Source organism: Lynx canadensis, chromosome D2, assembly GCF_007474595.2.
Source record: "Lynx canadensis isolate LIC74 chromosome D2, mLynCan4.pri.v2, whole genome shotgun sequence".
NCBI lineage: Eukaryota > Metazoa > Chordata > Mammalia > Carnivora > Felidae > Lynx > Lynx canadensis.
The window spans coordinates 8158281-8186182 of record NC_044313.2 but is presented as its reverse complement, the minus strand read 5'-3'; the positions used below and the strand labels follow the sequence as shown (position 1 = coordinate 8186182).

General features: G+C 51.2%; 1 protein-coding gene across 1 annotated transcript in view; it reads right to left on the bottom strand.

The window, feature by feature from the left end:
• The window catches only part of CPXM2 (carboxypeptidase X, M14 family member 2), a 142218-nt gene that overhangs the window by 90679 nt on the left and 23637 nt on the right, over positions 1-27902 (bottom strand). Inside the window, exon 3 of the mRNA XM_030335351.1 lies at positions 17997-18106. Coding sequence (XP_030191211.1) covers positions 17997-18106 — 110 coding nt within the window. The remainder of the gene's footprint in view (positions 1-17996; positions 18107-27902) is intronic.

The window sequence follows — 27902 nt, the reverse complement described above, 5'->3', positions numbered from 1 at the left end:
ATGAAGACGGAAATCAGATGTAAGAATCCTGAAATGACTTAGCAAGACAGGGAGATGCGAGCTTACAAGGGGAACACCCGTGAGAACCAAGCCACCCAGGACTTTAAAAAGCTCAGACTCTAGACTCCTAAGTAGCTCGGAAGGTGAGGCAGGGCTGAAAATGGAGAACTGATTCAAAATATGTATAAAAAAAATAGACTCCCACATCCCCATTCCCATCCCACAGAAGATGTGAAATTTTTCTTTAAAAAAAGAAAAATAACCAACAACAATCCCAGAGGCTCTGAATTTGGAGATTCCAGACCAGAGGACGGCAGGTGTGATGTGATAAAAACAGAGAACTCAGTGGCTATCAGCAGACTGAAGAGTGAGACGCCCCAGCTCCCCTCCCGCCTCGGCTCTAGGACACAAGGCAGCCAGGCTTAGACCAAACAAAAGTTAAGTAAACTAAAAATATAATGGAGAACAGAAGAAAATCTCAAAGAAATTATAATGAATATCCCTTGAAACAGAAGATCTTGCTTGCATAAAACAAAAGAGGGATATTCTTAGAGTGGAAAAAGCATTGTCCTAGGTCAAGCGCTCGCAACGTGAAAATTCCAGTAACAATGGGCAACAAGAGAAACTAAAAAGAGCAGAGAAAGAAATTACAAATACTCTAAGTTAATAATGTCCCAGATCTGTAAGCTTTAAGTCTCCAAAACACTAAGAATCTAGTATAATGAAGAAGCCCCGCACCAAGGCATATCTTGGTAAAACTTCAAAATATCGCAAATGAAAAGAAGATCCAAAAAGCGTCCCAAGAGGAAACAAAAAAGGAAAATATATAAAACAAAGCCAAAGGAATCAGAAAGGTACCAGAATTCTCAGTAGCAACATCTGAAGTTCGAAGAATGGGGGGGGGGGGATGAAGACGTCAAAGTTCCGGAGAAACAGATTTTTCACCCTAGAATTTTACATTCGGCCAAACTATCACTCACTGGTGATGGTAAAATAAAGACATTTCCAGATTCACACATCCTCAAGAAATTCTCATGTACCAATTGCATAAAGCTGTAAAATGAATGTGCTCCACAACGATGAAGCAGAAAACCAAAAAGAGGATACAAGATCCAGAAATCAAGGATGCTAACAACAGGAGAGCATTCTCAGAATGATGGAGAAGGCAGTCCCAGGAGAGCTGCTGTATAAAGACTGGAAAGAAACCCATTCAGAACACAGCAGGTCAGGGCACCTGGGTGGTTCGGTCGGTTAAGCGTCCGACTTCGGCTCAGGTCATGATCTCATGGTTCATGAGTTTGAGCCCCGCGTCGGGCTCTGTGCTGACAGCTCAGAACCTGGAACCTGCTTCAGCTTCTGTGTCTCCCTCTCTCTCTCTGCCCCTTCCCTGCTCATACTCTGTCTCTCTCTCTCGAAAACAAATAAACATTAAAAAAAAGAACACAGTAAGTCAAGGCTTCTGGAGGAAATGTCTTACAGAAATATAAAAAACAACTATGAGACTAAAAAATCATTGAACAAGGCTTGACCTTATAGAAAATTATATCAAAGGATATTTTATAGACCCAGACCTATTGCAGGGCATGGGAGATGTTTCAAAAAATAAAAGCAGATCTAGAAAAAACAAAAGGTTGTCAAGAAATGAGGGGCGCCTGGGTGGCGCAGTCGGTTAAGCGTCCGACTTCAGCCAGGTCACGATCTCGCGGTCCGTGAGTTCGAGCCCCGCGTCAGGCTCTGGGCTGATGGCTCGGAGCCTGGAACCTGTTTCCGATTCTGTGTCTCCCTCTCTCTCTGCCCCTCCCCCGTTCATGCTCTGTCTCTCTCTGTCCCAAAAATAAATAAAAACGTTGAAAAAAAAAATTTAAGAAATGATACAAAGTGCATCATCTCCTGGCTCAAAACTACCCTATTTCTTGGCTCAGTAGTAAGCACTATTTACACAGTCGTAATAATCAAAACCTTGAATGTAGGTTTACCCAAAATTTGAGATCTAATTTTACTGAAAGGATTAGAGAGGTTAAGGTAAAGGGATAATAAAAACGAGCTGAAATTTTCATTTTTCAATAATATGAATTCAGACTATACACTTAAAAATGTACAAACTAGTACATATCAATTTGTGTGTAATAGTTAGAAATAAAGACTTAAATTCCCAAAGAAACAATGAAAAGGAGTTTGGAGGAGTTGCCTTGTTCATAGCATGGGACGCATTAGGAGGTGGGTGGGGGTGAGTGCACTGGCAAGGCACCTTCCTTTTGGTTTTCTTTTTTCTAGTTTTATTGAAGAGTAATTGACAAATATAATTGTATGTATTTAATATATTTATATTTAATATATTACATAAATATATCAGACATAAATATCTTCTATATTTAAAGGGTACAATGTACTGGAGTCCCTGGGTGGCTCATTGGGTTGAGCATCCAACTCTTGATCTCATGGTCATGGGATCTAGCACTGAGTTGGGCTCCATGGAGCCTGCTTGGGATTTTCTGTCTCTCTCTCTCTCTCTCTACCCCTCTCCCCCACTCATGCACTCTCTCTCTCTCTCTCTCTCTCTCTCTCTAAAATAAAAAAAAAATAATAATGATAAAGTGTAGGGGCGCCTAGGTGGCTCAGTCAGTTAAGTGTCCGACTTCAGCTCTGGTCATGATCTCACACTTCGTGAGTCAGAGCCCCACGTCGAGCTCTGTGCTGACAGCTCAGAGCCTGGAGCCCGCTTCGGATTCTGTGTCTCCTCCTCTCCCTGCCCCTCACCTGCTCTGTCTCTCTCTGTCTCTTGATAATAAATAAACGTTAATAAAAAAATTTTTTTAAAGCAAACGGAAAGGCATACATGAATATAGAGGGTGACTGGTGTAAAGTCTGCTTTGTTGACTCTTTCACTTTCCAGGTGTCTACGGAACTCCTGCTACATGCTAGGCATTATGAAAAGCACCCTGCCCTATGGTATATGTAGAAAACGGTGAATCTCAAAATTACTATGCTGTTCTGAAGTCACTGATCTGCACTGTAATTCATAATCATGGGCTGCCTCTTTACAGAAACATCTGGAAGCAAATTAAAAAGTTATATCCAAGTGAATCTAACTATTGTAGCAATTCCAGGATAATTGACTTACAGCTGCCACTGTGCAGATGTAACAGGACTATTTGGACAAAAATAGAATAATGTGATAGTTATTTTAAAATATCTCTCAGCAGAGCCAAAGCATAAGAGACTCTTAAAAACTGAGAACAGGGGCGCCTGGGTGGCGCAGTCGGTTAAGCGTCCGACTTCAGCCAGGTCACGATCTCGCGGTCCGTGAGTTCGAGCCCCGCGTCAGGCTCTGGGCTGATGGCTCAGAGCCTGGAGCCTGTTTCCGATTCTGTGTCTCCCTCTCTCTCTGCCCCTCCCCCGTTCATGCTCTGTCTCTCTCTGTCCCAAAAATAAATAAACGTTTAAAAAAAAAATTAAAAAAAAAAAAAAACTGAGAACAAACTGAGGGTTGATGGGGGGGGGGGTGGGAGGGAGGGAAGGTGATGGGCATTGAAGAAGGCATCTTTTGGGATGGGCACTGGGTGTTGTATGGCTCCGTGCTGAGCGTGGAGACTGCTTGGAATTCTCTCACTCCCTCTCTCTTTCTGCCCCTCCCCTGTTTGCCCAGGGGCGCTCTCTCTCTCTCCCTCTCTCTCTCAAAATAAATAGGGGTGTCTGGGCGGCTCAGTCAGTTGAGCATCCAACTTCAGCTCAGGTCATGATCTCATGGTTCGTGGGTTTGAGCCCCGCATCAGGCTTTCTGCTGTCAGCAGGGAGCCCACTTTGAATCCTGTGTCCCCCTATCTCTCTGCGCCTCCCCTGCATGTGCTCTGTGTCTCTTTCACTCTCTCAAAAATTAACATTAAAAAAATCTTTCATCAAAAAAGAAACTTTAATAAATAAATAGCAATAAATAAAACCCCAAAACCATGTCTTAAGGAGTCCCTTGCACCGGCCCAGGAAAACAATAACCCTCTAGTGTTTGAAATTAAAAAACATTTTGAAATAAAATCTACTAACTACATGGTAAGTCGTGTATTAATTGTTAAAAAAAGAAAAAAAAAGGAAAGATAGGGAAAGGAGTATACTAATTGAAAAAGAGTACAGGATTTCCACACCCACATTCTAATTCAATTCTACTAAAACCTGGGAAACATGCTGGTCACTATAATCGCCCATCAATGGAATAGCTAGTTTTAATTCTCAAACAAGGATTTATTCACCCATCGGCGATCCACATAAAGACAGACCGTGTGCTCCAACCAGCTGAGGGGACAGCACAGCAGCAACTGCCTGTGGGGTCCCACGTGGGCTAAGTTCAAGTCCTGGCTCTACAGCTCGTGATCTGGATACCACCATTAGGTCTGTAAAGTAGGGACAGGGATAGAATTTACCCAATAGGAGCATGTAGCGAGGACTGCACAAATCCTCTGGGAAGTGTCACAGTGCCTGGCACGCGGCACTTACTCCACAGAGGGAGCCACCGTGGGTACAAGCATGACTCACTTTGTTTTGGGTGGGTTTCTGCTGACACCTGTGGTTGAATTCGCTTCAAGAGGAAACCTAAGGGGCGCCTGGGTGGCTCCGTCGGTGAAGCGTCCGACTTCAGCTCAGGTCACGATCTCGCGGTCCGTGAGTTCGAGCCCCGCGTCGGGCTCTGGGCTGATGGCTCGGAGCCTGGAGCCTGTTTCTGATTCTGTGTCTCCCTCTCTCTCTGCCCCTCCCCCGTTCATGCTCTGTCTCTCTCTCTGTCTCAAAAATAAATAAACGTTAAAAAAAAATAAAATAAAAAAAAAAAGAGGAAACCTAAGTCTTCTACTGACAAGTCGAGTGGTCAATTTAGTCCACTGACAAATGCTCTTTGTCGCCAGGAGTCACCAACTTTTCTCGGGCATGGTCTTTTTACTTCTTTTGTGTTTGCCTCATCGTGGACTACTGAACTGTTTTCTTGGCTTTACGTCCACATCTCCCCTGAAAATTTTCTTTTCTTTTCTTATGGAAACGACGTGATTCTTATTCTCTTTTTCTCTTTTTGTTTGGGAGCTGTGTCTGCTGTGGTTTCAAGTTTTTACTTAAATTCCAGTTAATTAACATGCAGTGTAATAATATTAGTTTCAGGAGTAGAATTTAGTGATTCCGCATTTAGACAATTCCGCATTAACACCGGGGCTGAGTGCGACAAGCGCCCTCCTTAATGCCCATCGCCCATTTAGCCCATCCCCCACCCCCCTCCCTCCATCGACCCACAGTTTGTTCTCTGTAGTTAAGAGTGTGTTTTCTGGTTTGCATTTCTTCCCCCCCCCCCCGACCCTTCATCTGTTTTGTTTCTTATCCTCTGAACATTTTAAAGGTGTGTCTTTTGTTTTGGTGGCTAATTTAACGACTACATAACTTATATAGCATACCTTTATGAAACATCCTTAATTGCGGATTTTCTTAAAAAACACCTGCTGACTCCCTACTATAAGCAGCGATGAAACCATTTCCACCTCCTGCTACCTTCCCTTTCTTCTCCTTCATCATCTGATTTCATTCATCATATTAACGTTCACTCTTAAAAGTTTAAATCAAATATACCTCCTTTCCTTTCTATGACCTACCAGATTTTAATTTTTTTAATGCTTATCTTTCAGAGAGAGACAGAGCACCAGCAGGGGAGGGGCAGGGAGACAGGGAGATACAGATTCTGAAGCAGGCTCCAGGCTCCGAGCTGTCAGCATAGAGCCTGACGCGGAACTCAAACACATGGGCCACAAGATCATGACCTGAGCCAAAGCTGGACGCTTAACCGACTGAGCCACTCAGGCGCCCGATTTGCCACATTTGACTAAAGTTTTCATTGAATTTTAAAAAACGTACCTATTTACGGGGATGGATATTAACCAGACTTATTGTGGTGATCAACTCACAACATATACAAATATGGAACCATTATGTCGTACTCCTGAAACTAATATAATGTTGTATGTCAGCTGTACCTCAATGAAAAAAAAATGTTTTAACTGCTCCCCTAAAGAATCTTATGTTTCTCTATGTAAAAATATTAAAATGATTTTAAGGGGCGCCTGGGTGGCTCAGTCGCTTAAGCATCCAACTTCGGCTCAGGCCGTGATCTCACGGTTCGTGGGTTTGGGCCCCGCGTCGGGCTCTGTGCTGACAGCTCAGAGCCTGGAACCTGCTTCAGATTCTGTCTCCCTCTCTCTCTCTGCCCCCTCCCCCCCCCCCCACACAAAAAAAATAAACATTAAAAAAATTTTAATAAAAGATATTAAAATCATTTTTAGTAACTAAATAATAGTCCTATACAGGCGTACCTTGTTTCATTGCGCTTCCCTTTTTGTAGTCCACAGATAATTGTGTTTTTTCCCAAATGGAAGGTTTGTGGCAACCCCGCATCAAGCTAGTCTGTTGGTGGCATGTTTCCAGCGGCATTTGCTCATTTCACGTCTGTGGGTCACATTTCAGTAATTCTCGCAATAGTTCAAACTTCCGTATTACTGTCACATTTGTTACGGTGACCTGTGAGCAGTGATTGTGACTAAAAGCTCAGATGAAGGTTAGCATTTCTTAGCAATAAAGTGTCGTTTCAATAAGTGTGTTTTTAGACATAATGCTATTGCACACTTAATAGACTATAGTGTAAACGTAACTTTTCTATGCGGTGGGAAGCCAAAACATCATGTGACTCACTCGATCACAATACCTCCAAGGTATGCCTGTATTGGAATTAACATTATTAAGAACCAAAGAAAAGGTAATTCTGAAATACGATGCGAAAGCAGGAGAACAGGTACACGATTCCGTTGCTGTTTATTTCAAGTTTCAATAAAAATTGAAATTAAGATTTTTACCATTAAAATATATACAAAAAAGTGCACAAGTCCTAAGTGTGAAGTTCAATAAGTTTTACCGCACACTCACCCATGTGTCCACACCCAGCTCAAGATCTAGAACATGGCCAGCGTGCCTCCCTTTGGCCGCCTCCAGTATTACCTTCCCCCCCCAGAGCAACCTCTGTTCGGACTTCCATTTCCCTAGACTGGTTTTCCTGTATTTAAATTTCATACGGGGTGCCTGGGTGGCTCAGGCAAGCATCCGACTTGAGTCGGGTGTTCAGTTAAGCATCCGACTCTTGTTTTCAGCTCAGGTCATGATCTCACAGTTCGTGAGTTCAAGCCCCGCATCAGGCTCTGAGCTGACAGCCCTACTTGGGATTCTCTCTCTCTCTCTCTCTCTGCATATACACGCATACATGTACACAATCTGCCTGTCTCTGTCTCTCTCTTAAAATAAATAAAGTTAAAAAAATAAAAAATAAATAAATTTTATACAGATGAAACTCACCATAACTACTCTTTCTTGTGCCTGGCTTCTTTTGCTCCATGTGATATCTGTGAGATTAATTCACGTTATTGCAAATAGCAATAACATACTCTTTTTCACTGTTGCATAGTATTCCATCGCGCACACATAGAATGACTTATTCATTATATGTTGGTGGACACGGGGGTTGTTATCATGAACAATGATGCTCTGAACCCACCTGTACCTGTCTTACCATGTGCATATGAATGCATGTCTATTAGGCATAAGACTGAATTTCTTAGGTGAACAGGTAGGAGAATGCTGAGCTTTAGCAGATACCCCAAAAAGATTTCCGAAGCTCTGCCGTTTTTCATTCTCAGCACTGTGTAAACTTGTCTATTGCTCCACATCTTTGGCCATACTTGATACTGTCCCTTTTCTTTAAAGCCATTCTGGTGCCCATGTGTCATATCTCATGGTGGTTTTAATTCGTATTTACTCAGGGACTAATTTGTATTTACTCAGGCCTGTTCTTCGGTTCACTGGCCATGACGTTGCTCTGTAACTATAGCTCAGCTCCAGCCACACGGTCTTTGCTTCAGCCTCTCAAATAGGTCACATTCCCTATAACCACAGGGCCTTTGCACACACCATTCCCTTCAACCTGGAATCCTCTTCTTCCCCTTCGGCCCACCCTGTGTCTGATAACCTCTCCACTGTCCATCCTGCTTCAAATCTTAGCCCACGTACCCATCCCCAGGAAAGTCTCCTCCATCCGCAGTCTGAGACAGGTTTACGAAGCACAGGGAACCACGGCGGTATGGGTTATGACGTCCTCCAAAAAGATATGTGCAAGTCCTAGCCCCTGAAAGTTCAGAGTGTGACCTGATTCGGGAATAGGGTCGTTGCAGATGAAATGAGTTAAGTGAACCTGAGGTCAGGCTGGACTCGGGTGGGCTCTAAAGCCGATGACTGGTGTCCTTACAAGAAGGGGAAATCTGGACACAGAGGCAGACACACACAGAGGGAAGATGGCGTAGGGGCACACGGGAGGCCGCCGTGTGACCCTGGAGGCGGAAACTCAAGTGGTGCAGCTATAAGGCCAGGAACACCATGGGACGCCCGGGCTACCAGAAGCCGGGGAGGCAAAGAAGGAGTCTTGCCTGGTCCCCAGGGGTTCTGGAGGGAGAACAGGCCTGCTAACCCCTCGAATGCAGACTAGCAGCCTCCAGAACTGGAGAGAATAGAGATCCCCGTTGCGGTAAACCACCCAGTCTGTGCTGTTTTTACCGTCGCCCAAGGAAGCTAATACACGGTGCTTCCTTGCGAGTCCTCATCAAAGGCTATTTTGGGGCTTCCGCTGGTGATAGATCTCTTTAATGGCTTCGTTTCCCCATTAGATGATCGGAGTTATAGGCCAAAACACACTGGCGGCATCCCTGTCTCCTCTTGGTCTCTCTCACACCCCTCATCCAGGCGCCTTCCACCCTCACCCGAAAATCCTGCTTTCAAACTGTCCAAAATACCTCCGCTTCTCACCGCCTCCGCTACTCCTGTCACAGCCCAGCCAGTGCCATCTCTTGCCTGGGGAGCTGGAGTCACACCCCAACAGGCCTCCCGCTTCCTCACTGCTCCCCAAAGTCAACGCACGACTGGGTCAGTCCTTCACAGAAATCACAGCATGTCATTCCTGCGCCCAAAACACCTGCCACGGCTCTCCCGGTTGACTTAAGAACAAAAGCCAAAGTCCTCCCAGTGTTATTTCTGGGCCTGCACCTCCTCCCCTGCGTGGTCACTCTGCTCCGGCCACACCAGCCTTCTGCTGCTCCTTGGTGGTTGTGCACGCAGTCACCGCAGGACATTTGCACAAGCCATCCCCATCGCCCGGAATGCCGCTCCCACAGCTACCTGAGTCCCTGATGATCTCCTCCAAGCCCACACTCGGTCCAAACACCCCCACCTCAATGAAGCCAATCTTGCTCACCTTTAACTACAGCCCGCCCCCTCCCCAGAGCCTCCCTCCTGACCCCCGCAGCCAGCTATGTTTGTTTGGTTTTTCTTCTCTCTCCATAGCACTCACCAGCTTCGGACATATTAGAAAAGTTGTATTTTATTACATTTCTTGCTTTTCTGTGCCTCCCCCACTAGAATAGAAGCTTTCAAAAAAATTTTTTTAATGTTTATTTTTTTTAAATTGTTTTTAATGTTTATTTATTTTTGATAGAGAGAGAGAGACAGACTGTGAGAGGGAGGAGGGGCAGAGAGGCAGGAAGACACAGAATCCGAAGCAGGCTCCAGGCTCTGAGCTGTCAGCACAGAGCCCGACGCGGGGCTCGAACCCACAGACCGTGAGATCACGACCTGAGCCGAAGTCGGACGCCCAACTGACCGAGCCACCCAGGCGCCCCATAGAATAGAAGCTTTCAGACGGCAAGGATCTTTGTCTGTTTGGCCCCTGAAGTATCCCAAGCACCGAGACAAGCACATAGCAGATCGTCCCTGGATGTCTGCTGAAATATCAGGACTATTTCTAGTCTCACTCATCACTGCTACCCCAGGACTGGAAGTGGGTTTGAGTTAAGGAAACCAATCAATCAATCGATCGATAAAAGGGGCCCCAAGGTCTTCTCTTCTCCTCTCCCTGTCTCTCTCCTCCATCCCCTCCTCACACAGGCTTCTCCACCTAGTGCGGTCTGTTGTGCCCACGGAAGCCCTATGCAAAGTGACCGGCACACGTCCAGGAGACAGCCTGGCTGGGCTACCCGTGGCGAAGCAGACAGCCCAGACGGCTGAATGGATGCGAGGCGCGTGCCTGTGACCGCTGACACCCGTCAGGCTTCTCTGGGCCCTGCCAGGATGGGGCTGGAAGGTACTGGGGGACGCTCAAGCCAGCGGGCAGGGAGGTGAGTCACGAGACGGGATGCCAGCCAAGGCCAGAAGCTAGGGAACATACTGAACCTTCTTGTGGGTACCGGAGATACCAAAGGGCTAAAATGCAGCCAGAAACCTTGAATTTGAGTCTCAGCTTGGCACTGACTAGCTGTGGGGTCGGGGGCAGGTCGTTCGACCTCTGACTTCAATTTCCGTATCTCTGAAACAGAGTTTCCCTTCGGCTATATGGAAGAGGAAATGAAGTATTAATTTAATGAGATTTAATGAAACAGTAAAGAAAATTCACAGAGCGAGTGGCATAGAATCCGCATCTGAACCAGAAAGCCCCGTGGTTTCTTAATAACCTGTGGTTCAGGGGCGCCTGGGGGGTGCAGCTGGTTGACCGTCCCACTCTGACTCAGGTCACGATCTCACAGTTTGTGGGTTCGAGCCCCGCATCGGGCTCACACTCTCTCTCTCAAAAGTAAACATTTTTTTAAAAAATCTGACCTGCTTAAAAAAAAAAAAAAAATCTGTGGTTCACAGGCCAGGGAGCTTTTGCTACCTTGGGGCCCCTTCCTTTTGTCTTACTGTTTGCCCTTCTGCTCGTGTGTGCATGACGCAAGCTGCTGGAGAATACAGACAGCAATGCATTATCATCATTGTGATAAATTCTCCTTTTCAATTTTCCAAGAGACTCGTGATTTAGAATATTTGGTCCTGTTATTCCCATAAAAATCCAAACATCCAAAATTCCAGCATTTTGGCATCCACACACTGTCTCCCAGACTGTTTCTTAAAACCAGATACAGAACAAAATCCCTTTATCGGAGCAAGCAGGACATTCCTTGGTTTGGAAGCCATACCCCCACTGTGATTATTTTTGCCTCCGCAGCAACTAGCACATTTACAGCCCCCGGCAAGGACCTGCAGAGTTACACAGCCAGGTTTGGTGCAGCCAGAAACAGACCGGAGGCTGAGCACCCAGAGAATCGGGATGGTCTGATGGAACAGACAGGCTGTGCTCAGAGGACGCTGGGAGCAGGTAACGCCATCGGTGAGGCAGGAGTGGGGCACGCAGACAGGGATGCCTGTGAAAATAGTGCTGCCCCAGGCGGTCCCCACATTTGCACAAGATGGGGCACCAGGAGTGCCAAAGGAGACAGGGGGACGAAAGATGGGGTGTGCCCACACATGCCAACTTTGACACCCGGATAAAACCCGGTTCCGTGTTCTGTGACCGACTTCGTGTCTTCCTGCCGGGGACGTCCCGAGCCACAGGGCTCGGTCTTCTTCACGGCTGACACCTCATTTCAGGTAAAAAGATCATCAGGACGTTGGAAGTGGACTCCCATATTAGCATCCAGGTGCCCCAGAGACTCCTTTACTGGAATTACTAACAAGAGGCATTCTGGCTGATTTCAGCGGTGCTAAGAAAAGGCTCAGACAGATGCTCTCATTATAACCAGACGTTTCCTCGTGAAAGCGGTACGAGAGGTGAACTCCTCTCAGGGGTCAAACTCTGGATCATACCCAGCACGCGCCAGACAAGACCTGGGCCACAGAATGTCACATGACTGTGAACAGGCGCCACAAAGACACCTGGCGATGTTAAGGCAGTGTGCCGAGTTTTTTCCTGTGACCGCAAAATGTCAACCCTTTCTTCCAGAGTCGGATCTGAGCACCAACCGTCTTGTGCTCCCAGGTCTAGGCAGGAATTGTGGTGACATCCTGGGTTCCAGCCATGCTCTGGGGATTTCATTTCTTCTGATCACATGTCAGGCTCCTACTTACCATAGTTTTAGGGTCTTAAGAATGAAATTGAAACCCAGCCCTTTGAAGTGGCTCAAGTGCTGCTGTAATTTGCTCGAGGAATTACAGCAAAGAAAGCATTTGGGGGGGGGGGCGGGGGGGGCGCCTGGGTGGCTCAGTCGGTTAGGTGTCCGACTTCAGCTCAGGTCATGATCTCGTGGTTCGTGAGTTCGAGCCCCGCGTTAGGTGTCCCACTTCGGCTCAGGTCATGACCTCGCGGTTCGTGGGTTCGAGCCCCGCGTCGGACTCTGTGCTGACAGCTCGGAGCCTGGAGCCTGCCTCAGATTCTGTGTCTTCCAATCTCTCTCTGCCCCTCCCCTGTTCACATTCTGTCTCTCCCTCGAAAGGAAGGCAGGCAAGAAGGCAGGCAGGCAGGCAAGCGTCTGATGTAACAATGGTGGCGGGGGGGGGGGGGGGATAAATCACTCAGGGAATAGTGAGGTCTCAGACCCCACCTTGCTTTGAGGATCCATGGAAAATCTCTTGGGTTCCTCAGAGGATTCTGCAGGGACAGGACAGGTGATGAGCTGCCATTCCACGACCCACCTGAGTACGAAGCCGCCTCCTAAGACCAACTAGAGGCCAACGACCATCCAAAAGTGATTTTAGAGCTCATTGCCGAAACGTTCTCTTGGGACCTGGAGTGTTAATTTTGGCCTGTGGCTGTTCCTGGAGCAGAAGAATAGGTGATTGTCTCCAAGTGAGATCACATCCCCGAGGGGGTCAGTGCTGGAGAATCTTGGGCTGGAAGAAGACCGACTGGTGAGAGGACAAATCTGGGCCATCCTGCTGAACGGGGTCTCTGAATTCTTGGAAGGTCTATCCTTGCCTCAATATGAAGAACTGTGCATTTGGGGGCTTCTTCCTAAGTCTGGACTATTAAATCAACATTAGCAAAATGCCACTTGCGGGGGAAAAAGAGAGGTTTTAAGTGGAGCCATCGGTGGTTTTACTCTTCCAAAGTCTTCTGCTTAAAGTGAGGACCAAGAGTGCCATAGACTGTGTGCGTCTCCTGAAAGTTCGTCTGTTGGAAAGAGTCCTTAAAGTGATTGGCGTTGGGAGGTGGGGCCTTAAGGAAGTGACGGGTTGTGAGGGTGGAGGCTTTGTGGGTGGGATTAGTGCCCTCCAGAGCCCCCAGCTTCGTCCGCCACACGAGCACGCAGAAGAAGGCGGCCACCTACGAACCAGGAAGAGAGTCCCCACTGAACACCCAGTCTGCCAGCATCTTCACTTTGGACTTCCCAGCCACCAGAACTGTGAGAATTAAGTTTGCGTAGTTTACAAGCCCCTGGAGATACGATATCGTCATAGCAGCTCAAAAGGATGAAGACAAAGACAAGTGCTTCTGGTATCAGGCGGCAGGTGCCATTCGGCCAAAGCCCACGGTCTGCAAAATCTGCACTCTGGAAACTGAGGTCACAGGAAAAATAGAGTCCTAGCCAGACTATTCAAAACCTACATTGGGGCGCCTGGGTGGCTCAGTCGGTTGAGCGTCCAACTTCGGCTCAGGTCATGAGCCGTCGCTAGGAGCGAGTCTCCGATAGCAAAACAGCAGCAGACCGGCCAGCACCGCCCCCTCCAGGACTTCTTCATGGCAGCCACGGTACCCTCCCGCATCGTGGCGACCATCCAGAAACATCTGTGGAGCACACAGGGATGCGCGCACGCTGACACTGCGGGGGAACGAATACCCAGGAAAGCAAGACTCCCAACACCGGCAAATCGTTGGGTGAGGGTGACAGACGACTAAATCAGCGTGAGATAACGGTCAGAAAGGAGAGGGGTGCTCGGTCTCACCATCGTCCCAGACGCACCTAGAACACTGCCACCTGCTGACTTGGGGGCAGTTCTGTGGAGCCGTTCCGGACAATGACTCCAGGTTTACAGCAGCTTTGATTCACACACCGCCACTCCCGGGGACGCTTAACCGAGTGACTCTCACGATGCATGCGTCTGTCTTCTATAAGGCAGAGGTAATAATAATAAAAATAGTACTTGTCTCCTGCCGAGGGCGAAAGGAAATACCGGGCAGAAAGCGCTCGGCACGGTGCCAACACCTGCCGGAGCCGATTCCGCTCTCTCTCTGCATTTGGGGACAGGCGGGACACGGGCATCTCTGCCCGCTCAGGCTACAGCACACAGTTCCTGGCACTCCGCGGGGTCAGCGGAGCGAGCGAATTCGACGGGCGCGAATACGGCATCTGAAAACTGCCAAGGACGATTCTCTGTCTTCATTTTGTCCGATCCTCACATTCTGACAAGGTGGCAGTGCCGGTGGCCGGGCTCCATCCGCTGATGACGACACCAAGCCTTGGACGAGGCAGCGTGTGGCCTGGAGCCACTCGGCCTGTCGGCAGGTGCACCGGGACGCCCGGCCAGCCCGCCAGCCCCGTGCGCTCTGGGGGGACCCCACCCACGCCTGCGGAGGCTGGGCCGGCAAAGGGCTGGGCAACGCCGTCCACATGCCGGATGACGGCGTTGGAACACTTCCGACCCCTGACACCTTGGTGTTTCTCGCACAAAAATCCCATCAGCTTGGCGTACCTGCAAAATACTCCTAAGTGAGACAAGGTGGTATTTTTAAACTGCATTTCAGATCGTCCGTGTGGGAGGACGCATTTTAGAGCACCTGTGGCGATGACATCAGGCTTCGTGGGACACTGATTCTGGAAGGTTAAGAACCCCGAAAGGGGCTCCCACCGAGTCATCGTTTGCCCACGGAGGGTTGTGCCGAAGGCCCTCACACGTGCCGTAGGCAACGCTCCGCCTTCTGTGTTTAACACCACATAATCCACGGGGGTGGGGGCTCCGGCAGGCTCAGGGGCGGCTGGCCTGGGACTCCCTGTTAAAGCAGCAACTTCACATCCTAAGAGCAGGTGCAGAGATGTTCTAGTCGGAGGGCATTTGGAGAAATGACAGACCATTGAAGAAAACAATACCTCCCCCCAGGATAAACAGCACTGATTATGGTGGTTTTCAGCAACTGTCCTAGTTCATGTCGACTGAAGTCAGGAGGGTGGGTCTGTCCACACTTCCAGCCCAGGAAACCTGCCTTCTCCCTGGATGAAGGATGAGGTAGCCAGGAAAGATGACGAGGACACAGGACAGCCCAGCCAGCTGCTCCCTGCCCGATGAGCGTCCCCCCGGGGGACCTGCCGTGGGGCCCAGCAAAGGCAGGGCGGCGAACGCCCACCATCTCCCCTTCAGCCAGGCCTTCACCTGACACCCTCTGTATATGTCCTGTGTGCCGGGCGATGTTCTGGGCTGGGGGGAAGGGAGAGGACGAGAGACCAAGCCCCTCCTAACCTGGGGCTCCTACTCAAGGAGGGTCAGGTATCACCCCAAAACAAGCCACCAACATTCAGGGAGGGGCAGCACCACACAGGATTAAGAGGGGCCAGTCACACAGGGCCAGCTAGGAGTTTCCAGGAGCACCTGGAAGCTACTAGAAGCTGCAAGCAGAGAAGTGAAATGATCCAGCAAGTTTTAAAATTATAAATCACCTGATTTCATTGCTCAACAAATCCCATGACTCCCTCTTCTCTGCTGAGGCAACTGAGGCTCGGAGCCATGAGATAATGGTTCTGAGGGTCCCCAAATCTAGAAGTGTCAAGGCCAAGGTCTGAACTCTGCACGCCTAGGACCCCTGCACTATGACCCCCGACGTTCCACCTGCCCACTGTGGTCGTAGAATCCCCAACTAGAACAACACTACTCACAGCCCCTACTCCCACCAATAAACTCAGGACTAATGGACCCGTTCAATGTTTGTCTGAAAGCCTGTATAAATGGCAACACTTCCTCTTTAAAAAAGGGTAACTTCATTTACAGAGAGAGCATTCGGGCATTAGGTGACCACTCCTCTAATGATGAACGGAACAGCCCCACACCCATTTGAATCTGGCCCCGCTCGCCCTGACCTTATTTGTGAGGAAGCCTGGAGCCCGTTCAAGGTGCTGCAGGCACTCACATTATTCATGGTCACTCTTGTGAAACTTGGAGAAATCACCCTCTTGGAAAACACAGTGTCTCAATTGTGCACATCCAAATGTTTCTTATCAGCTGTTATTAAAAAACAATAATCCTGGGCGCCTGGGTGGCTCAGTCCGTTAAGTGTCCAGCTCTCGATTTCGGCTCTGCTCATGATCTCGCAGTTCCTGAGTTCAAGTTCCACTGTCCCACACTGACAACTCAGAGCCTGCTTGGGATTCTCTGTCTCCCTCGCTCTCTGCCTCTCCCCACTCACGATCTCTCTCTTTCTCAAAAATTAATACACATTTAAAAAAAAACACACTTATAAACCAACCTTTGGTTTTCATTAAAGTCAGGTCTGGAAATGTTCTACTGGAATTCTGGGACTGCCAAGTGGTGCCAGTTGAGGTTGAGTGGTCTGAAAGTCTGTGTGGTGTGGCAGTGCTGAGGGAGGAGGGAGGGGCAGACGCTCAGAGTCGGAGCTCTGCTCAGACACCCCAGAGCCCGGGTGCCCCTGGGAGGGACCTCGTCCGCTCTTGTCCAGTTCCCAGCACAGCAGCTGCCCGCAATATGTTCACGGCGGCCCACGCGAGCAGATGTTGACGCTGGTACTCAGCAGCCGTTACCCTTGATGGCCCCACATCTCGGCGGGGGGGAGGGTGGGGTGGAGAGAGAACCACCCCCCTCCCAGGAGGCTAGATGAGGCGATGCGTGCACAGAAAGGGTTTAGAAAACACACACAGTGATGGAGCAGCTGGGGGAAAGACAACTAGAATACCAGAGACCCACACAGGACAGCACACGACCAAATGCTGAGCTGGGTAGGGACAGAACAGCAGGAGCTGGAGGAAAAAGGCTTCGGGATGGGCTGGTTGGAATAACGCCCCCTCCCCAACAGAGATGCCAACGTCATCTGGAGCCCGGAAACAGTCGAGGCCAGAGAGTAAAAGGAAATGAAGTCTGCAGGTACAATTAAGGTTGCTTGAGTTAGGGAGATGATCCTGGGTCATCCAGGAGGGTCCGATGTCCCTACAAGCCTCCTTAAAAGTGGAAGAGGGAAGCAGAAGGGCCCAGAGGCTTAGAAGGAGAGGACCACACGCAGGGAATGTAGGCACCTCTAGAAGCTGGAAAAGGAGAAGAACGGGGCTCTCCCCTCCAGCTCCAGCAGGAACACAGCCCTGCCCACACCTTGCTTTAGCCCGACGGGGCTTCTGTCCTCCGGAACCGGAAGAGAAGACGTTCGTGTGGCCTAAGTGGCTGCATTTATGAGACGCTGTGAGGGCAGCACAAGGAAATGAACACCACGGATGCCACGGGATGTACACTGACCGGCAGGGGGGGAGGGCAAGGGCTCGCGGGCAGGGGAACCTGCCTGAGAAAAGGCAAGAAGTCAAGAACCACGCAGGGTATAAAACCCGCGTGCAGGAGTGGATTTTTACTCCTTCCTGGAGTAGGACCTTGACAGTAATGAGCGACAAGGTTACATGACCCGCGAGCCTCAGAGAAGGAGGCCAGACACGATGTGCTGGGGCCCAGGTGAGCCACTCGGGGTCTGACCTGGGGGGAGCCGCAGAAAAGCCTGGAAGAGTTGTGGGTGGTGGTAAGAGTGCTCTTTGTAGAAGACACCAACCCGGAGTCTCAGGACCCTCTCCGTGAGACAGAGGATTGGAGGCAACCCCCCTCCTGGTGGGAGAAGTGGAGCTAATGCATTTTTTTTTAAGTTTTTATTTATTTATTTAGTTTGAGAGAGAGACAGAGAGAGCCAGAGAGAGTCCCAAGCAGGCTCCAGGCTATCGGTGCAGAGCCCAACTTGGGGCTCGATCTCACGAACGGTGAGATCACAACCTGAGCCAAAACCAAGAGTCAGATGCTTAACCGACTGAGCCACCCAGGTGCCCCGAAGCTCATGCGTTTATAAATGCCATGCATGGTATCGACCCACGGTCCACGAACCACTGCTGCGTCTATCGCCAGAGCAGCGAGCCACGCGAGCAGGGTCCTTCCGGCCCCGCTGGTACCTGGATGTTGAGTCTCCCTCGATGCGCCCCCAGCCCGTAGCGCTTCGAAGTAGATGCGTGAAGCTGGAAGTCTGTGATTTTTAAGGTTTCCAGACCAAGAGGTGGGCAACCTAGAAAGGATAACGCTTGTTAAAACAACGACAGATGTTCAAAGGCAAGTTTGTGGTTTCCCAAATCTGGCCTCCCGCTTTCCCGTACCCCCCCCCCCCGGCTGAAGCCCTGCCCGTCGGGGAAGCCCACCCCCCTGCCTGTCCAGTGTCTCCGGACAGATGCTGTCGACTCGGCCGTCAACAGTGCCCCAACTGCCTTTCTTGTCGGCGCTTCCTTTCCGGCTGTTTGTGCTCTGATAGCCCTTCTCTCTGTTGCTGTCCGTGCTACTGTCTGAGGCTGTTTCCAATTAAGGAGCCTTCCACGATGTGACTCAGCCAGGGAGCCCTACGGGTTAGAAATTTCAGAGCGATCCCGGGGTTGAGCTCTGCAAATGAATCAGAACTTGTTGATTTTGCTTCAGCAACTCTGGCCTTTGCATTGTGCATGCTAATGAGCAAGGCAATATAAATAGAAAAAAAATCTACTGTTCCCTGTTCTTGGCAAAACTGATAAGTGTTGAGAACAGCTACCAAACCCAGTTTGGTCCAAGCTGCCCCTGGGATAAGACGCTGGCACTTGGGCAGACCCCTGGCGATCCTCCCGGTCCAGACCATCGTCCCTGAGGGGAAGAGCTTTAACATCAGTGCTGGGGCTGGATCCCAGGCCTCCCCACACCCCGACTTCTCTCCTCGCCTTGGGGCTAGAAGTCTCCAAGATATATGCTATCCGTATCCTCAAATCTGACCCTGGAGGAAGCAAACAAAAACTCGGGAGGAGAAGTAAAATCTATTTCTACTGGTACAAGAAATCCCTAATGTCAGAGGCATGTTTAAAAAGCTGTGTGGGTCACCGCTGAGATGGGACCCCAGGGCACCTGAGGATATGCGGGTGTCTGTGCACCCACGAAAAACGCCCGCGGGGAGAAAGCCCCTCTGGCCTCAGGATGCTGGAGGGGGTCTGAGGGCAGCTGGGTATGACAGTCTGCCTTACGGCTGCTGCCAGAGAGATTTAGACCCTCCAGGCCCCAAGACGCATCTAGGCCTGCCCTTGAGTGCTCACAGAGGAAGCTGAGGCCCCGAGACTCAAGGTGAGCCATCCAAAGCATCTCTGCCAGCAGCAAAGCTCGATTTTCAGATCCTGGCCTCCAGATTCTCAGCTCCAGGCTGTCAAACGCCGCCACACTGCTTCCCTGGCCCTGTCCACACCTGCCAGGTGGCTGCCCGGATCGGTACATATGCATCAGCCATCTGTGCTGGGGACGGAGGTACTGGTGCCCGGCACGGCGAGGAGCACCAGGAGGGGGGTAACGGTGACCCTGCCACGCACCAGACACCGCAGGAGGACCCAGGAGGCTCCAGGTGGCACCTTAAGCGATGGTGCTCCAGCCGGGTGCCGCCAGAGGGGGCCGTGGCTCAAGTGAGGCCGTGTGAGCAGAAACCACGCAGGGCACCGGGGGGGCAGAGGGCACGTAGCCAGTGGGGACCACAGAATGAACGGGGAAGTCGTGCAGCAAGGGCAGGGGACACGGCCAGCGGGGGTCCGTGCAGCAAGCGTCCCTGGCCACCCAAGGCTGACCTCACAGAGGGTCCTCTAGTTACCATAACCCTCTTCCCCCACTAGGGTTTGCCCTGGGCACGTTCCATGCCTGGAGGACCGACATGGGAGGCATTTCCTCGGGTCCAGGGTCAAACGCGTATTCTCCATCATGCCTACAGGAAACTGACCAAGTGTCTGATGACTGAGCCAAATATTTCTTACATACACTCAGAAATCCCTGCTGCCTGCCTCCACCAGCCATGCCTAGCCGTGGAACCTGCTTATGCTAATGTGAAAGCAGCCACACCTGCCCCTCCACAGCTCAGGCCCTGGGCCCAGGATGCAAGACGCAGGAGCCCGGCCCCCCACGCCCCCCACCCTGTCCCGCTGTCCCGCTGCTCTCTCTGCTGCTCTCCTCTCTGGGCCATATCCCTCCAGCGTCTCAGACCCCGGTGGTCCCTGGTCCAGACGCGGGGCAAGGACCGAAGATAAGATCACTTCTCGTCCGGGGCGCCTGGGTGGCGCAGTCGGTTAAGCGTCCGACTTCAGCCAGGTCACGATCTCGCGGTCCGTGAGTTCGAGCCCCGCGTCAGGCTCTGGGCTGATGGCTCGGAGCCTGGAGCCTGTTTCCGATTCTGTGTCTCCCTCTCTCTCTGCCCCTCGCCCGTTCATGCTCTGTCTCTCTCTGTCCCAAAAATTAATAAACGTTGAAAAAAAAAAATTAAAAAAAAAAAAAGATCACTTCTCGTCCCCTCTGGGAGGTTAGACTCCAGAATGTCCTTCAACCTGCCACTCAGACCCGGCCCCGACCCTGGGCTTAGAGGCTCCCTCAGCCGGAGATGCCACCCGCTGTCCCCTCTGCTCCCTGTCACTGAGTCCCAGCACACCTTGCTTCGGGCACATCGGCATCCTCAGGAAAGCCCACATCCCATGAGCCCTGACACCAAAGTGGCCAGTCGGCGGTTCCACTGGACGATTCCCCGTGTCCCGGAAATGGGCTCTGCATCCCAATCCCGCCAGGCTTGCCTGCTTAAGTTTCAGAGCCTGACAGGGAACAGGGCACTGGTGTGTCCTTCCGTGTCCTGGTGCTCCGGCCCAGTGGTCCCACATAAGCAAGCGTCAGAAATACAAAAAGAATTTGCTGCCGTGTCAAGGAGCCTCTTCGGCAGCCGTTTCAGATGCGTTCACATCCCCAGGTCCCTCCTCCTTAGCAGAAGACACAGCAGGTGGGGAATTCTAGGCACTTCATGGAGCTAACACCTTCCACTCACAGCATTTAGACGGCCAGCCAGACAAACGGACAGAGGGATGACGCAAACACTTATTTACTCGTGAGACAAAGGAACAACAACTGCTATCCAGGGCATTTCTTCCAAGGAAAGGAAACCTCTCCTATGCCCATGAATATTTTAATACAAAAAAGGAAGGACCTGAAGAAACTAACATATTCATCAAAACCACTCTTGAATTGCTACGCGGAAGCCCTGCCTCCCTCTCACCGGGGCGCACAAGGGCTGAAAAGAAAACGCCCGTAAGTGGGGTGTTTACGGATCACACATCTAATAACGACTCAAGAGCTCCACGCCTGCCCTCTCGAGGGGCCCAACCACCACGTACACGAGGCAAGCGTGAGCCCCACGCAGCCGACACCACCGTGAGCTGCCACATCCAGTGTCCACGCGTGCCCACTCTTGAGATGACGCGACGGCGTAAGCCAGAAAAGCCACTCGTTCAGTCCACAGGACAGCTGACGACGTCCTTGGTGAGGAGCCCAGACAAACACGCACACACACACCCAGCCTGCGTGCAAACGCAGTCTTCCCTGAGTCCTAATAAGGCTGGTTTTTCCTTATCAGAAGACACTATCTTCAGAGAATTTTGTTTTGTTTGGGAGTCATCTCCGTCAGTCACGCCATGACGAAAGACGCTAGAGATCCACACTGAGGAAGTGCAAAGCCCTCGCCAGGCCACGGCCAAGTCACTGATGCACAGAGGTCACTGAGGCATCTCCGGTTGTTAGAAAACAACGATGGTTGGGAATGCAAGCTGGGGCAGCCACTCTGGAAAACAGCACGGAGGTTCCTCAAAAAACTAAAAACAGAAGTACCCTGCGACCCAGCAATTGCACTACTAGGCATTTATCCAAGGGATACAGGTGTGCTGTTTCGAAGGGACACATGCACCCCCATGTCTATAGCAGCACTATCGACAATAGCCAAAGGATGGAAAGAGCCCAAATGTCCATCGGTGGATGAATGGATAAAGGAGATGTGGCATATATGTGTGTGTGTGTGTGTGTGTGTGTGTGTATACACACACATACATACATACAGTGGAGTATTGCTCGGCAATCAGAAAGAATGAAACCGTGCCATTTGCAACTATGTGGATGGAACTGGAGGGTATTATGCTAAGCGAAATTAGAGAAAGACAAAAATCGTATGGCTTCACTCCTATGAGGACTTTAAGAGACAAAACAGACGAACATAAGGGAAGGGAAACAAAAATAATATAAAACCAGGGAGGGGGACAAAACAGCAGAGACTCTTAAATACGGAGAACAAACAGAGGGTGACTGGAGGGGGGGGAGAGGGGGGATGGGCTACATGGGTCAGGGGCATTAAGGAATCTACTCCTGAAATCATTGTTGCACGATATGCTAACTAGTTTGGATGTTAATTTTAAAAAGTGAAATTAGGGGCGCCTGGGTGGCTCAGTCAGTTGAGCGTCCGACTTCGGCTCAGGTCACGATCTCACAGTCCGTGAGTTCGAGCCCCACGTCAGGCTCTGGGCTGACGGCTCAGAGCCTGGAGCCTGCTTCCGATTCTGTGTCTCCCTCTCTCTCTGCCCCTCCCCCGTTCATGCTCTGTCTCTCTCTGTCCCAAAAATAAATAAACGTTGAAAAAAAAAATTTTTTTTAAATAAAAAGTCAAATTAAAAAAAAAAAAGAAACCCACGATGGTTAACTTAAGCGGGAATGGGGATCACTAGAGGACTGGCAGAAGGCTCCCAGAAGGGACCATGGCAGGGACGTGGGACAGGTGCAGGGTGGAGCCCTCCTCACCAGCAGAAACCACAAATTGGTGCTGCCAGAGGACCGGACGGACCCCGACAGCAGTTCCAGCCACACCGTACCCCCTGAGGGTCCGCCCCCCACCGCACGTCAGCCGCCCCAGAGAGGGCCTGGCCCGTCACATCACCGGTCTGCCCACGGAAGTCAGGTGTTGTCAGCAGGGTCAATGGATGCAGGTCTCCAGTTCCCACCTGCAGGCGCATGGGACAGGTGTAGGGAGCTCCGCGTGCAGCCCGGCAGGCAAGTCCCGCCCTACGCAGCCCTGCACAGCGCGGTGTGATGGGTTCTGCAGGCACCTGCCCTCGCTGCCCGGCCCCGAGTCCCCTCCCTCTCCACCCATCCCTTTCTTGATCTTGCATTCCACACTCTGGTTTCTGTCCCCGGGCACGGCGGCTCTCCTCGTTCGAGGGCCCCAAGAGCAGACCTGAGTCCGCTCCCTCTTGGCTATTCCTGCCCCATGGTTTTCATAATGCGACTATCGTAGTGGGTTCGGGCTGCTGTAACAAAACCCCCGGACAGGTGGCTTATAAACAGAAGTTTATGGCTCACGTGCCTGGAGGCTGGAAAGCCCAAGGTCAAGGCACGAGCACGGTGGCCCCGTGCTGAGGGCCCCCCGCCTGGGTCACGGCCGCCCCTTCTCACCAGATCTTCACCTGGCAGAAGAGGCAAGGGGGGCTCCCTGGGGCCTCTTGAACAAGGGCACGAGTCCGAGGGCTCCACCCTCGGGACGTCAGTACCTCCCAAGCCCCTGCCTCCTCGTGGCGTCACCCTAGGGGTTAGGATTGCCACACACGGGTTCTGGGGCGGGTGGGGGGGAGCACAAACATTCAGGCCACAGCAGTGATGTTTCCCTGTTACTCCCCCTCCGTCTTCCCTGTTGAAGGAGCCCTTTCCTCTCCCTCAGCTGAGGTTTGCAAGCCTCCGACCCCTGGAAAGTCTTCCTTCCTCCTCCCCTTAACAATCTGCATGGGCGCCATGGTTGCATCCACACGATGACACGTGCTATCTATGCCAGCAGGAGTCAAGTCACCCGTCCGAGGAGGTTTCAAGCCAGGACCTCTCCCCTGAGTGTATCTGGAGACCAGACAGAGGCCCTGGTGGCTCTGGTCAGCAGTGGATGCGAATATTATCGCTGAGATGTCCCAACTGTCTTCCCCACGCTGAAGACGCTCTCCAGGGCTCTAGTGACCTTCTCGTCCTCCGCAGGGGTCCCGGACACGCAGCACCAGTGAGGTCCTCACCCTTGAAGTTCCCCTCTCTTGCACTACCACTCTCTCTTCTCCTTTGAGGACCTCCGCTCCTTTCCTGCCACCACACGTCTGTTTTCCATGGGCTTTTGCTCGGTTCCCAGAACTATCCATGCAACTCAGCTCAACGCACATGTCCCGCGTCCCGCCGACACGGCATCGGTAGTTCTGGGAATCGAGCCGCGCTCCGCAACGCGGTCCCACCTGCTAGGCTCGGCTGAACCTACGTGCTACGCCCGCTGGGAGTTCCCCGCCTTCCCAAAATCACATTTTTGAACTTGTTTTAATTAACAGAAAATTTAAACGTAAAGTCATTTAGCACAAACCGTCTATCCCACATCCCTTTATGCAAGGATCGGTGAGGCAAAAATCCCAGGTCAAAAGTCATGCTGTTCTGCACCAAAAGTTCTTAGGCCTCTCGTAACGGTTTACACTGAAAGTCTGACACAGGAATCTCCACGTTTAGAAAAATGAAGGGTTTTCTTATACTGAAGGATGGGAAAATAAAGGACAGGGCAATGATCTTCTGATTTAGAGATTCTCAATGAATTCAAAATGCAGAGGACTGCAATATTAAATACTTGACTCTGATGAATTTCAGTGTATTTCCACCTGATTCATTTTTCTCCTCTCCCTTCTACCCTGGGAACATCACCCTCAAGATTTTAGGCAGGTCTCCCCCAAGCCCACGGTGAGCAAAATGAGCCTTGGGTTCACCTGCAAAAGGGAACACTACCACATTGGAAAGAAAACTGCAGAGGACAATTCAGAAACCACTGCAAAGGGCACTCGGCCGCTCCAGAGAAACGTGCAGAGAGGAAATCGAGAACACACAGAATAGTCCGCAGGTCTCAGATGCCCCAAGGCCAGGTGTGTGCTCCCTGCTGGAGCAGTGACACCAACGAAGGCCCTCAAGTGTGCAGAGGCCTACAGAGGGGGACGGGGACCACCCTCCCTCCAGCTGCACCCTGAGCTATCAAAGACCCAAGCGCAATACAAAGAAAAAAAGCAGGAAGGGGCAGGCTGACCACATCTGGCCACCAGGCCCCACCACCCTCAGGCCACCCTCAGGCTCGGGGCCACTTCCTACTCCTTGAGGGGACATCCGCAAAACTTCAGTCGCTCAGCTGCTCCCTGGTTTGGGACACAACAGGAGACACTAACGTTACAACCGCAGGGACAGAAAGCAGCCGAGCAAAATCCACAGAATGAATTAGCCCCCACGTCTTCAAAAACCAGAATTCTAGGGGCACCTGGGTGGCTCAGTCAGTTAAGCGTCTGACTTCTTGATTTCGGCTCAGGTCACGATCTCACACAGTTCGTGGGATCCAGCCCCACGTCACGCTCACCCCTGACAGCAAAGGGCCTGCTTGGGAGTCTCTCTCTGCCCCTCCGCCTGCTGGCATGCGTGCACTCTCTCTCTCACTCAAAATAAATAAACATTAAAAAACAAATAAGCAAAAAACCCCAGAATTCCAGGAGGGCAGAGAGGGTAGAAAGGAGCCATAAGTACCAGCCCAACAACAGTCGCTGCCTTTCCTTTGACCGCTGGAAGCTGTCAAGGCAGTGATAATCAGTCCAGCACGAGACTTCTCAATGGCCATCCCAGGAAAAGCAAATTCGAATCTCGAACCCACTACCCGTCAGCAGAGGACAGCAGGGCTGCCCCGATGAGCGAGTAAAACAGAGAAGAAACAAGTGCTTCGGAGCTCGATGTAAATGCCCACAATCAGAGAGTAAAAAGACCAGAAGCTGGAACTCTAATAGGCTTGCATTTCTCCCACGACTGTAATGTCAACTGAGGAGACTGCTCTCTGGTTTACAGCCCCCTGGGAATCGGTGGGGAACCTCAGCTCCCGCCCCCCACCCCGAACCTGGCCAGCCAGGCTGCACAGAACCCCCAAGGCGCTGCTCCCCGCTCCTCCTACAAAACAAACAAACAAAAATCCTTGGTCATCAAGCCAAGCTTTTGTTGTTTCTAAGAACACAGAGACCAACCCTCGGGAGCACGTGGGGGGAGAACAACACGAAGACGGGTGTGAAAAGGACACTTCAGGGAGACGGTAATTAGACAAGAGAGATGTGTCACAACCCAGAGGGAAGACGCGGACAGTCATCAAAGATGACTCCGCTTTGCCCCTAAAGGCAGCATGACTCCGCGAGTGCCCTGTGCTGAGCGCGCACTGTCCACGAGGCCTGTGCTCTCTTTGTAAGCAGGGGGGGGGAAATGGGATCGTCTGCCTCCCTCTACCTCCCCCCCTCTGACCCCGATCCCTCTGGGGGGAAGCTGTCGTGACAGACTGGTCATGAAAACTATTTTAAAAGAGAAATGATTTGGGGGAGCGATGGGGCAAACCTGCCATCATCACCACGAGCCAGACGCTCTGAAGACATCTGGTGATTGAATCTCCGTTAAGCACCACGAGAGAAGGGCGTCATTGTCCCCATTCTACACGCACACAAACCGAGACCTAAGAAGTCTTTTTTTTTTTTTAATTTTTAGCGTTTATTTATTTTGAGAGAGAGAGAGAGTGCGCGCGTGAGCGCCCAAGCAGGGGAGGGGGAGAAAGAGAAGGAGACACAGAATCTGAAGGAGGCTCCAGGCTCCGAGCTGTCAGCACAGAGCCGGACGCGGGGCTCAAACTCAAGAACTGCAAGATCGTGACCTGAGCTGAAGTCGGACGCTTACCGACTGAGCCAACCAGGCGCCCCTAAGACCGAAGGAGTCTTAAACAGAGTTAAACAGCAAAGTGAAACGCGAAGATCAGCTCTGACATAAAAGCCCAGGCACGGTCGTAAGCCACGGCCATCTGACTTGAAAATGCAAGAGCATAAGACGAACGCGAGTTTCGTGGTGGCATTTGGGGTCACACCGGAGAAAGCTGTGGGGCTGGGACAGGCGTCACCAGCTGGCCCAAGGGAGCTCAGTGTCCCAGGCCATCGGGCCTGCTGTGATCGTCTGCTGGAACCAGAGCAAAGAATTCTCCAAGACCTCGAGAGCGCTGCGGAGGACAGGCTCACAGCCACACTGTCGCCATAAATCAGACAGCTCTGACTTTCGACATTCCATCCTTCGCCTTTCTGAACCTGACATTCTCTTTGATGGATGGGTGTGGAGGCGGCTTCCTGCTGCCCTGGAGGACACGTCTGCAGCGCTCTTTGCCGGTCCCAGATACCTCGGGCTTCCCAGAGGGGCGCGCCATGCCCAGGGTCTTTGGGGAAGGGGCTGATCTCGGTCTTATACCCCCCTCACCCCGGACTCCTTCCCCCATTTGTCCTCACCCTGACCTGACATCAGAATCAGAATCTCCTGGGGAGCCTTAAAAAAAAACCGATGCCCACCGTCCTCCCCAGAGATTCTGGTGGACAGGCCTGCAGAGTGGCCCTGGTCTCTAAAGCTCCCGGGCGATCTTCTGAGCCCCTCAGAACCTGGCTGGTGCCTCTTCCCTTGAAGCTGCACAAGCTCAGAGCTCCCCTTGTGCAGGTCCCGCCGATCAGGCAGAGGAAACCCTCTAGGAGCAGTATGGACCGCGGGCTAATGCGTCTCACGCCCAGAACCCGCCCAGAGCACCCGCATCCCAGAGGCTCTGACTGCCGCCCGCTGACGGCTGATGGGTGGCTGCCTCGCTTGAAAAGCATCCGAGGCTCCCTCCCTGACACTCAACCCTCTCATCCTACCCCCCCACCCCCGCCTAACAAAGGTACAAAGCACACTGCTTCCATCACAGGGCAGCAACTAGGACTTTCCACCACTGAATCCCCAAAGGCCAATCAATATTTCCCAAGTAAATGAATGAATGTGTATTATGATCCAACCGAACTGATAATCAGTATGCCTGCACCAGCTGCGGAAAGTTAGTATTTTGTTCTCTGTACATTGCTTATTAAGCCGAAAAAGGAGTAATTATTGTTTCAAAATTGCATTTCTCAAACTTCGATCACCTGCTTATTACCTTCATG